The sequence below is a fragment of the Nestor notabilis genome, unplaced genomic scaffold, assembly GCF_000696875.1.
Source record: "Nestor notabilis isolate BGI_N333 unplaced genomic scaffold, ASM69687v1 scaffold6455, whole genome shotgun sequence".
In the NCBI taxonomy this organism is placed as follows: Eukaryota; Metazoa; Chordata; class Aves; order Psittaciformes; family Psittacidae; genus Nestor; species Nestor notabilis.
The window spans coordinates 1-12,108 of NW_009928722.1; the positions used below are offsets into that span (position 1 = coordinate 1).

Here is a 12,108-nt window from a genome sequence, read left to right on the forward strand (position 1 = left end):
AAGATATAAATTATATATTTCTCATATACAAAATAAAAAGCTAGAGAAAACTATAAAAAAAGAGAAATTTTTTGAGTTTGTCAGGAATTTTTACTAAATACACAACACCAACAAAAAGCACACTGGAAATAATTGCACTGAAGTATCTTTCAGTTGTGTTTAAAATTATACTTCTGTAAGAAAAAAAAAAATCTCCTTTCTGTAGCCTTATATGTTTAAATTGATTTAAACTTGAATAGGAAAGCATTTAAGATTACTTTGTGTAGGATGCCTGTGCAGGCTGACCAGGCAGGATTGAGCTGGCAGATGGAGTAACTGTGCCTTGGCTAAGAGAAGAGAGCTGCTCAGGAGGAAGGTTGTAGCCTTGAATATGGCCCATCTGTGCACTCCCTGCCACCAAATATGCATTGCTTTGAGGTTGCCCTGGATAAACCTAGGAAGTTAAATAAAGGAATATTAAAAATTAAATACAAGAAAATTTGGTATTTAGTATCTGACATTAGAACTTAAATACAGCCTCTCAAACCTTTTATTTCAGATGTTTTATTAGAAGGCAACTTATTGGCTCCTATTAAGTGTCACAGTACAAAAAAAACCTACCAGATTTTCAAATGACACTATTTACATTTCTAACCTCATACTCCAATACCAAGAAAGTCAAATAGTTCACTGAAAAACTTGTATTCCAAATTTTATTTTAATGACTAACACTCATGCTAAGAGCTTCTACTTTTGAAGGAAAATACCAAAGGATTTAAATTATGTAGCACACAGCAGCCCAAAGCAGAATACTTTTTTGATGGCCAGATAACTTTCATAACGTGTAATCACTAAAATGGAAAGCCAATAACGTGTTGGTTTTGTGTCGCTGGTTAACTTGTCATTTCATGTAACTGTTGAGATTGCCATTACAAAATTGTTTGAGTGGGGCAGAAAGGAAAAGGAAATCTTGAGAAAATTTGAACTGAATATAAGGTAATGTTTTACAACTAACTACAGGAAAAGTTTGCTAGTAGATGCGTCAACTAAATCAAGACTGAATTTGTAAACTGAATTCAATCATGAATTATTTGGCTTAACACAAATTACTAGAATTTTCAGGTCTCATGCACAACTTACATGAGTTGATGTAAGTTTATGATATACACATCTTCTGTATTAAGCTCCATGAATCACAGATGACATATTCATAGAAGCAAAAGCATGAGACCTCTTAACTTCTCAGAACTTTATACTGGCTAATCTTCACCATAAAATCCAGTTTTCCCTTTAAGAATCCCCAGAAACTTTCCCATTTATAAAACATAAAAATTATTTGATAGGGTCATGACATGTTTGCTTATCAAAACAAAATACGAATGAAAGACAATGTTCCTCTTAATGACATTGAAAAAACACACATCATCATCTTAATGACACTGAAAAAACACACATCATCTTCTTTAAAAGCCACTGAAAGACAGTACATATTTGTTGGAAGCTAACGAATTATTACAAAAAAAAAACAAAAACACCAACCCACGTTTGAAGTGTTATATATTACTATAAACAGGAAAAGAATACAGGAAGCATGTATTAGACTATGGAATTAAACATTTAAATGTGTAAAAGACATTTGAAAAATACCATAGTATATGAATAAGCCAAAAGACCTACTCAGAGATAAGAGTCAATTACATGGAAATGCTGCCATGAAAGAACTATAATTCTTAACTTCAGTAATTCAAATGCTAAATGCTCTCTACTAATATTTCAAAAAAAGGAAACTAAATGAGGAGGTTGAATTTAGGGTGGGAAAGCATAATCTTAAATGGGAATTGTTCTCCTTTGGTTCTTTTCTTTCTTTGAGCCACCATGCAAAGGCCTGGCAGCTTTAATTTTTAATTTTATGTGCACGTCAAAGCACAGGATGGTCTTTTTCCTGAATCAAAAAGAACTGAACAGAAAAAAGCTAGAAATGTTAAAACCTGCAAAAGGAGAGTATCCAAAGGTTGCAGCTGAAAAAAAACCAGTATTTATTGGATGTTTTGGGGTGGGTTTTTTTCACGTACTCTATTGAAAGAAAACACTGCTCTTTCATTTGAGATTATCTCTGAGAGTGCAAGATGTTTTTAACCCAGCATTAAAGTAACAAAAATAAAAAGAGGTTTCCAACCCAGGGAGTGAGGGGGTGGGAACAGAAGGGTAGAAATAGGAAATAAACTATTACTTGCAATCAACATGCTCCACCATACTTTATATATCAGTATATTTTAGTAGAGAAGTATACTTTAAAAAATATTTGAGCAAGTTTTGTAAAAAAGTCAGCTTGTGAAAAAGTGTTTTTTGCTAACAATTTAAGAAAACAGCCATAGCTCAGTACGTACTCGATAACCTTAATGGCCCTTAGAAGTTACATACATACCTGAGAGCCAGAAACACCAGATGACTGCATGTAATACTGTTGATTTTGTAGTTTTGCATACATGGAATACATTGGGTCTTCATTCATCAATTTGTTATACAAAGAAAGAGCCTCCATTGCTTTAACATTGAGCTCTGAAAGTTCTGAATGTTTCCTAGAAAACATATTTTACAGTTTATTCTACAATTTAGATAACATCAGTACAAAGCAGACAAGACAAGGAATTTCCCACAAGGTGGGACATTCTCTTACTGGCTGTGAAGTGATGCCTGACAAGTGCCAGACAAATGCCAGAATGTCAAATGGTATAGTACTATAAAATATTACCTGACTATGAAAAAAAACCCCTCATACCTCATCCCAGATGAGAAGCCACTAATAAATACACCTGTTTTCTTTTCCAGTATTCACTGAAACTAATATATCATTAAGCACCAACACTTCTATTTCTAAGAATGAATCTTAACATTAATCGAAACACATGATTCTTTTTTTACCTGTCTATATCTTCCAGCTTTTCATCTATGAGAGGTCCCATCTGGTGGCACATTGCTATAATTGAAAGACATTAAAATATATCAGAGTAATAAATATCTCCACACTGCAGAGTCAAAAAGCAGCTTTTAAAAAAATTATCAGATAGAAATGTGTAGATGCTAGTTCATTATGCCAAAAAAGTTATAGTAACAGAGGTAGTGTCATGAATAACTTAAGAATGAAGTTTTCAGTACTGGTATGGTTTTAAAAGTACATGGGGTTCATGTAGTTGCCAAGCAAACCACAGTTTACTAACAAAAAGACAGAGTTTGTCAAATGTAAAATAAACAGACAAGGTAGCTGGAAGGCAATACTACAATCTGACCCAACTCCAGAATGCAAAATATGACCACTTATCCAAGCAATGAAATATTTACTAATCAAGAGACACATTTAATCCCAAGCGCCACTAAACATTCAAACTGAGAGATGAAAAAAAAAAGATTCAGGCATCAAAGATGATCTAAATGCATTATAAGCAGCTGTGAAACAGTCTTCACTCCCAGTCTTCCCAAATTAAGAGATGCAGAAGGTCCTGAAAGCCTCTGGGCCATGACTGGTGAAAGAGCATCACTGATGTGATCCTTGAAGGCAATTCCAGGTGAAAGAGGACTTGTATGAAAGGCACCTATCTGTTTCTTTGAACCTGGGATCAGTAATACATTGGCAGAAATACTGGGAAAAGATGTAAAACCTGGTGTAAGTTCTGCCTATTTTTATGTGGAACACAGAGTGTGTTAAAAGCATGAAAAGGATTGCTTAGATTTCTGTACTCTAACATGATGACTGCAGTGCTGCCAACCACAAGCCCTCAGGTCTGCAACACATTGGGATGAGCTCTCCAACGTAAAGACATTTGTGACTGGACATCTGCATGGCAGAAGAAAACGAAGTGGTTTTGTGTCAAATGTTGATCAGCACCTGTCACCACTGGTATGAACCAAAGATCCAACGCACATCTGTAACAAAATGCTGAGAACCTATGCCAAAAATAGTAGCTACCCAAGGCCTACTTAAGGGTAAATACAGTCATGAGTACACCATTGCAGAACTATGTGCAGCCACATGTTTGGCAAGCACTGTTGTAGGTAGCTGAGAAGCAGTCATATGACTACAGTACATCTTTCAGATTCCAGGTGCAGCCACATGGTTTAACACAAAATTCATCATTGTTCTAAGGATCTCACAATGTGTTTTGATAGGAGATCCTAATGTAAGCCATATCTGGAGGTTGGTTCACAAGCATACCTTTAATTTCTTTACCACTGTCCTGGACCAGATGTAGGTAATCTGCTTCTTAGACAACAGCCTGTGTAGCTATATTTGGTACTACTGGAAAGAATAAAACCATTCATGTTTCTTTTTACCCCTCTTTAGCTTTAGTGGATCCAGAATACATGCAGACATGTCACTGATGTGCAGTGCCTAAAACAGGATTTTTTTTTTTCCTGGTATGATGAAACAGATGGGTGTGGAAAGATGGGTATTATCCAAAAGCTTACAAAGCTTATGCTCTTTTTCCTGATTAACTTCTAGACAGACAGATCTGGAATGTGCCATTTTTTAACAAAGTCTTGTCCTATATGAATTGTCAATTTAAGCCAATGTTGTCTTATAATCAGTAAGTTTCTGTAGTTCTTTCTCCAAAGATCTCTTGCAAAAATTTTGGTGCATCTATCAACCCATGTAAAATGGTCTACAATTGCCTCTTTGAAAAGGTAGTCTGGATAATCTGAGCCCAAAGAACTAGTCTATTTTGCAGCACTTCAAAGTATTTGTTAATATTAAAGTTCTACAGAAATACGAATGAAGTGAAAAGCACATGTGGGACACCCATAGGCATATTCTAAGCCTCAGTAAGTATTTCTGCTTCCTCTCATAGAATCTTCCATATGCTCCTTTTGCAACTCATGCTGTGCTACTCCATGAAGGGAAAAAAAAAGGATAAGTAAGACTGAATTAAGTATTCCTAGGTCTTGAAAAAGAATAGAGAATTATTTTTCTTTTGAGAGAGGAGTGGACTTGTTTTAAGTTAAAATTTTGCACTTTAGTCTCTTAGATGTGGGAAACAGGAAGTGAGAAGATATTACAGCTCAGGCTCTTCTCAGGCATGCCTGTAGTGTGCACATAAAGGTGAAACAGTTTCAGCTTAGTTTCAATTTGTTTTGATATAGGTAATTACTATTATTAGTAATTAGTATTATCTAATTATAGAGACAAAAACAACAACAAAAAAACCCACTGACATCATCTTACCCTCAAGGTGAAGCAATTCTGGAAGGTCTGGCTGGTCATCAGATGGATCCGCACTTTGTAACATCTGCAAGAGTTGGTCCATTTTGTCCTAGAACACAAATTGTGTAATTAGGGCATATGTGTGTGTGGGAGAATTAATACTTTCAGGATAGTAAATTAGAGCAGATACTTACAACAGTCAGTTTGACCTCTTGGGATTTGGAAATCATTTAGACTAACTTCAAGAAAATACAAGTCACGCATGCTACTTTACAGGAATGCAGATGCCCGAAAAAGGGAAAACCATAAATGATAAAATAAGCCATAAAATGATAAAAAACTGTTACCATTTTTTATCACAAGTGGATAAAAATACAAGTGGAATGTGCAGAATACCCCTTTTTATCTAAAAGTCCTTCTAAACAGTATTTTCTGAGCAGTTTGTGTTTTTTCCATTCCAGTCATTACAGATGCAATGCCACCACCTAGTGGATTAGAGGAAATGCTTTGACAGAATACATTGAGAGAATAATTTAAAAAGAAATGGGTACTTAAAACTAAATTCACTGAAAAACTATCCTGCATTTTTTAAGTGTATGAGGCCTATCTGCACATGAGCAATATCATCACTAATATATGTGGAAGGGATTTTTTAAGACGACATTTGGACAGGTTGCATGGTTGACTTCAGAGTAAGCCATCCTTGGTTAACCACTTAAAGTGCAACCCCTTTACAAAAATACCAAAGGGTAGAAAATTAATAGGCATAAGCTCTTTGAAAAGTATGTCTTGGAGTAAACTATAGTGCTTAACCAAACATTACATCCAAATGACTGAAAAAAAAAAAAAAAAAAAAAATCACTTTTTAGTTGACTGCTATCAAGTAAATAGTTTTTAACAGGCCAGAGTTATAATCATAGAATCAACCAGGTTGGAAAAGAGTGTTTCAAAGTGGAAATTAAAACCAAGTTTTTTCCTCCTTAGCCCCAGGAAAAGCAGGAAGAAGCCAGATGAACTACTTCCTTAAAAATTACAGTGTGGTAATTTTAAAAACAAAACAAGACAATAAAACATAAACCAACATGGAATCACAAAAGATAAAAGGAAAGCACCTCAAGAAAGGCCTGAGATAAGCTATTTCAGCAGATTAAGTTAATATCTCTTGGGAAGAAGGGTATTTGAGGCAGAAGTTAAATAGGACTTTAGAAAGGTAGTAATCAATCCTTCATTCAAAAAACAATTATTGAACCTAGTTGAGAAAGAAAGGGAACAATTCTAAAGAGAGCCACTCTAAGCTCTCTGATAGGGAGAGGGGAAAACTTGAAAAGAAAAAAAAGGAAGGAAAAAAGAAGGCAGGGGGAAAATGTCCTGGGCTCAGAGTTTCTGGGAACCTTGCAGAATCACTGTGGTGAGATTGTGCAAATCTTGCTAAGTGTAACTTACAGAAAACAAAAAGCTCATAGTTTTCAGAGAAGGAAAGAGTTTTCAGATTGGGGGAAGACAGTGGTGGTTACAGTGGAAATAGATCTAAGACAGCATTCAAGATGGGTATCTCTGAGCTATCCTTAAGTACTTAAAGCAAACTTGAAAGCAAAAGTGTCACTCCACACCAAGCTTCAAGTTTGGAGGTGAACAGCTGTACAGTCCTGGAGTAGGGCCCTAATTGGAATGCAGTTTCCATATTCAGTTTCAGAAATTCTTAAGAACTGCAAAACACATGAAGAAATCAGAATACTGCAGATGTATTTTTTTTTAAATAACTTTCCCTTCCTATTTATTCTCTTTTGATTATGTTCTCCTGATATTTCAAATTGATAGTTGAAAATCAGCACTTTTATAATGCTTACTTCATCAATGTAAACTGGTTCAGGCTCAGGTTCTATAGTCTCTACTTGAACTTCATCACTGAACTGCACTGTTTTCTTCTCAGCTTTCACTGTAAGATGAAATAGACAAGCAGTTTATTATAAAATAAAAACAAACAAAACAATGACATAAGTATTATACAGCTAGCACATTGCTTAAGTTCTTTATATGTGAAATATCTACTGTGAAAATTTAAGAAAAAAGAAAAATAGTATTTTGTTGACATTTGAAGGCATAAAACATCTCCACATATTTAAACAACTTTTTTAAACAAATCTGTAAACTGCGTAACAGACATCAGTTCACACAGGTTCAACAGAAATATGTCTTAGCAACAAGGTTTAAGAGAAAACTGGTAAAATCAACTATGACAAACCAAAGCCTTCTTTTCTCCAGAGCCAAGTATAGAATTGAAAGTTCTCAATTTCTGCTCTTCTTTCTCCATCAAGTAGTACCTGCAAAAGGATCTCTCACCCCTGTAGTGGAGGCCACATATTTGGAAAAAAAGCCAAATACTACTTTTATCACACTACTCTTATCAGTTAGTCTTAACACAGAACAGATGACTCCTACAGCATGTAATTCTGCTCATACCTATGGCACACTCGTATTGAGATCACAAGAGATTAATCTTGCAAACCCATCAGACTTAAAGAAATCATGTCTAGAATCTTAAAACCTTGCCTAATATTTAGTACTTTTGTTAAATATTTACAGTAGGTCAGATGATATAAATAGATAGAAGATAAGCAGTATGCAGGAGAAACCCTCCTTCCATTATACACACATATATAACTACAGTATGGAGGTTTCTTGAATTGTCTGAACTGTCGTAAGCTGACTCCAATGCCTACCTGCCCATGGGTCTTCAGTTTTAACTTGATTAGGTAGGTACCCTTGCAACTAGGCAAAAAGGCTATTTGGAAAAAAAACTGCTGTTGCCTGCATTTCTCTAGATGTCAGTGGAGTTGTACAATGAGCCTCAAGGAAGCTGCTGACAAAGCCAGCAGCAGACAGCATCGTATTTTTCAGCAGATGCCAGCTTGGGCAATCTTGGTCTGACACAAGGACAAGACTGGTTTTTGTGAGAGCAAAGCAAGAGCTCCTCAGTTTTACTTTAAGTATCATGTTAACTTGCAGCTGAACTCTATCATAAGGGAAAGTGCACCACTACAGAAGTATCCCTTGGGCCATGGCAAGGCTTAGCATATATTCATAAATGTAATGTTACTTACTCATTTCTGGCTCAGCAGAAAGATCAGCTGTTACAAAATTAGATGGAAACAATCCTATACCCTGATGAGTTTCACCTTTCCACCAATTTGGATCACTAAGGATAAAAAAACAAATTAAAGCACCCATACATTAATAATACTCACATGGAATTTTCTTAACAATTGCCCTGTACAAGGCATTTTTATTACTTGTGCCTAAATACAATTTGTATACATGCAGAAATATTTATACAAGAATCTTCATGCAATTACATTTGTATGTAAAAAAATCTAGGAGATAACTAAAGTATTTAATACGTAAACATATTTTATCACAATGGTATTCTAATGTATGCTTCTACATAGGAAGTATTGCCAATTGATTTTTACAGTGTACTGTACTTCTAGGAAGCATTCTATATAAATTACCTGTCATCAAGGATAGTTATAAGTTCTCCGGCTTTAAAAGTTAATTCGTTGTCTTCAGCAGCCTCAAAATCATAGATTGCGCGAACCTTTCGGCCCTCATGTTTATGATTTGTTAAAAGGCTTGAGGTGCTTGGATACAAAGAGGAAAGTGTTGCTTGCTGTTGCCTTTGCTCTTTCAGTGACAGTTCAATAGCTACAAAAGAAGAGACATTCACATGAAAATTCCCTATAAAAATAGTTTGAATTATATGAAAATTTAGCTCTGTGAAAAGTTCTGATATATTTCCATTCCTGTTGCATCATGGTCAACTTCTGCCTTTCACTTAGAAATAATGGCAAAAAACAAAAAGATTTTTTACTAGAGAGCACAATCTGCCCAGAGATTTACTGAGGCTTTCAGCATGGACAGGATGAATAACAGCACTTAAGCACGACCAGGATAACTCAGTGAAGTCATCCATTTTTTATTATTAAAATACCATTATTACCTTCAACTGATGTATTTACATCCTCACTAGTATATATGTGACACTGAACTTTCCCACATCACTTGAAATATTAAAAAGATACAACTGCTCAAGCACACACAGTTTCTCTGCTAGATTAGGAGTTTGTAGCCTGGATACACAGAATCACACAGATTAGTTAAGTTGGAAGACACCTTGGGAGGTCATCTTGTTCAATCCCCTGCTCAAGCAGGATCACCTACAGCTTGCTGCCCAGGACTGTGTCTAGATGGCTTCTGAGTATCTCCAAGGATGGAGACTTCACAAGCTCGCTGGACAATCTGTGCCAGTGCTGAGCCCAAACCCATATTACATTCAAGGGCTAGCATTTTATGCCTTTACATTGCTGAAGTTTGACTTCAAAAACCAGTATCTTGACCACAAAGATCAAACCAAAAAGAGATAACTCTTCACACATGTCTGGTTAAGTATCATTAAATGACCTTTAAATATACTTTAGTACAACAATAAATCAAAAGAAACCACCCTAGTTTTGTTTACTGGGACTGCAGTGAGACATTTATCAGTCACTTATGCTTACAGCAATCAAAGCCTTAAAGTATTCTACAGAAGCAGAATTCAAAAGAATAAAAGTTTAGTGTACCCAAAATACTTTCATACGACTTATACTATAAAACATATTTTGTCCTTCCATCAAATCTTTAAATTGCAAATGAATGTGCTTCACTTGCCCCAGAGAGAGGGAAAGGAATGGAAATCGTAACCACAATGCATAAATACGCTATTCACGTAGAAGGAAGCAAAACATTTGTTCCTGCTTTATTTGACATTTACCAATATATTCATCAGGTGAGCAACTGCACTCACCTTTAGCTAAATCCTCCTCTTCCTTTTTGTTGGCTACTGTACCAGGATCTTTGGCAACTAGAGCTGGACTTGCTTTTGCCTGTTCAGCAGCCTGGCCAAAGTGAAAGATGTATAAATGAATTCAACAAAAACCCGACAATGCATTATGTTCACCATTTTGATTTGTATACATCTGCAATGTAAAATTCTCAGGCAAGTCAGAGCATTTCACCCTTCAAAAGAATGTTTTATTAAGACAAAACAGTTTTTATGTTGTTTGACAAACACAGAATTCAAGACTACAAACTATCAAATACAGAACTGAGGATAAAAAGAATTTGTGATGTCCTTTAAGAACAACCACAGAATTTAACATACCTGTGAACCAATAGCTGGGAAAGTAACTCCTTGCTCTTTAAGATTTTTTATCATAGCAGATATTAAACTTAGCTGTGGGTCGTTCTTGAATTCATCAGTCCATTCCACCATAAGGGCTTTCAGCTTTTCACAAACTTTTGGATGACCCTACAAGAACAGTACAAACTAGTTACATAATGTAGGAATCTGTTCTTAATTACTTCATATAAAAAAATTTCATGTTACTCTCAATATAAACTACAGAAACACTTTATTTTCAAGTCAACTGTATCATTAAGGGGTATCTTTGTTAGAAAGGGAGAATAGTATACCAGTATTGTGTTTGTACAATACATACTAGGCCCAAAATAAAATAGAACAAGGTTATGCAAAAGCCCTGCATTGTCTCTATGTCACCACATCTGTATTTAGTGTTGCATTGCTCTGTATTTGATGTGAAAATGAATTTGTATATTTATAAATTAACACACCACACACCACCTCCCCCAGACAGAATACGTAAGTAACTAGTGTGAAGTGGCATTCAGGAAATTCTTTCTCACAGCCAGTCTTCCCACTAATCTTGTATCCTCCTCCCCAGCCCACAGATTTCCAGTCTTCCAAAAGTAGTTTCCATTCCACTTTCAGATTACCCCACTTCTCTGTCTGATTTCGCTTTTCTATGCATTGTATAAATCAATGTAATTCATTACCTTATTCAACACATTGCTTACTTCACTGGCAAAGTCTCTTGAACAGACTTCTAAATGAAAGATTTTACCGCAGTTTGATACACAAGCTCCTAGAAGCTAAAGAAAGAAAGATTAAAACTTAGAGAAGATATTTTGCAATATAACTATTCATGAAGTAATAGCATTGCATTAAAAAGAACCTACTGTTAATGCTTGCATAGCAACATGGGGATCTTTATGGTTCACTCTCTTCATAATAGAACGGAGACAGTCCTTAGGCCTGAAAAACAGAAGACATTTAAAAAAATGTAGTGGAATGAACATTTCTTATTGCACAGATGACAACAGTTACAGACAGTAACATCATCAGTAAATTATTTAATAGCTTGTAAGTGCAACATTAAAAATAATAGATTTACACCTTTAATGGCTGCAGCCAGTTCTACCTGTAAGATTGCTAACTTTCTCACTTATCAAAATGTCTCAGTAAGTTACATTAGCTTTTCTAGTTAGAACTAAATACTGTAGATACTCCAGAAATGCATAAAATCCCTTGCAGTTAGAGAACTGTAATTCTCTGTACTTAATGCACCCACTGCTCCATATTTCACATACATATGCAAGGATATTTGCTTACATAGTGATCACCAACACACTTTTGCTAGGTTATTGGTTCTTTTTCTAAATTACCACCACTACGCTCCTCAGAGTCTGTTCTAATCTACAGAGTAATATATATAAAGAAGATACGCAATGAACCAGTAAGTGCTAAAAGACACTATTAGAACATTCTACATCAAAATTTCAACACCATTAAATACAGAATTCTAAGTCTTACCTACATTGTGGTAGATAGAGTGAAAAAGAAATTTAAGAAAGAATTTGAATGGGAATTTCAGACACAGTTTAGCATATTAAAATCTGTGTGACTTTCTGTCTTTTTGTTCTGTCTTTAAAGGTGGTGGAAGGCTGAGCAAGGCTGGGGTAGGAATTGCCATGGGCGTACAAGCATTATCTGTTGAATAGGCCTGAAAAGATACCCTGAAAGAGGGTAAGTAGGG

The 12,108-nt window shown here is 35.3% G+C and overlaps 1 protein-coding gene across 1 annotated transcript in view; it reads right to left on the reverse strand.

Annotated features, from left to right (window-relative positions):
* Window positions 1-257: 257 nt before the first annotated feature.
* Window positions 258-12,108, reverse strand: part of STAM (signal transducing adaptor molecule (SH3 domain and ITAM motif) 1) — a gene marked incomplete at its 3' end in the record, with an annotated part of 17,526 nt that continues 5,675 nt past the window's right edge. The window contains exons 2-12 of the mRNA XM_010014630.1: window positions 11,252-11,327; window positions 11,069-11,164; window positions 10,373-10,523; window positions 10,020-10,091; window positions 8,686-8,878; window positions 8,278-8,372; window positions 7,024-7,112; window positions 5,198-5,285; window positions 2,902-2,956; window positions 2,405-2,558; window positions 258-433 (exon numbers count right to left, since the gene is read on the reverse strand). Coding sequence (XP_010012932.1) covers window positions 258-433; window positions 2,405-2,558; window positions 2,902-2,956; window positions 5,198-5,285; window positions 7,024-7,112; window positions 8,278-8,372; window positions 8,686-8,878; window positions 10,020-10,091; window positions 10,373-10,523; window positions 11,069-11,164; window positions 11,252-11,327 — 1,245 coding nt within the window. The remainder of the gene's footprint in view (window positions 434-2,404; window positions 2,559-2,901; window positions 2,957-5,197; window positions 5,286-7,023; window positions 7,113-8,277; window positions 8,373-8,685; window positions 8,879-10,019; window positions 10,092-10,372; window positions 10,524-11,068; window positions 11,165-11,251; window positions 11,328-12,108) is intronic.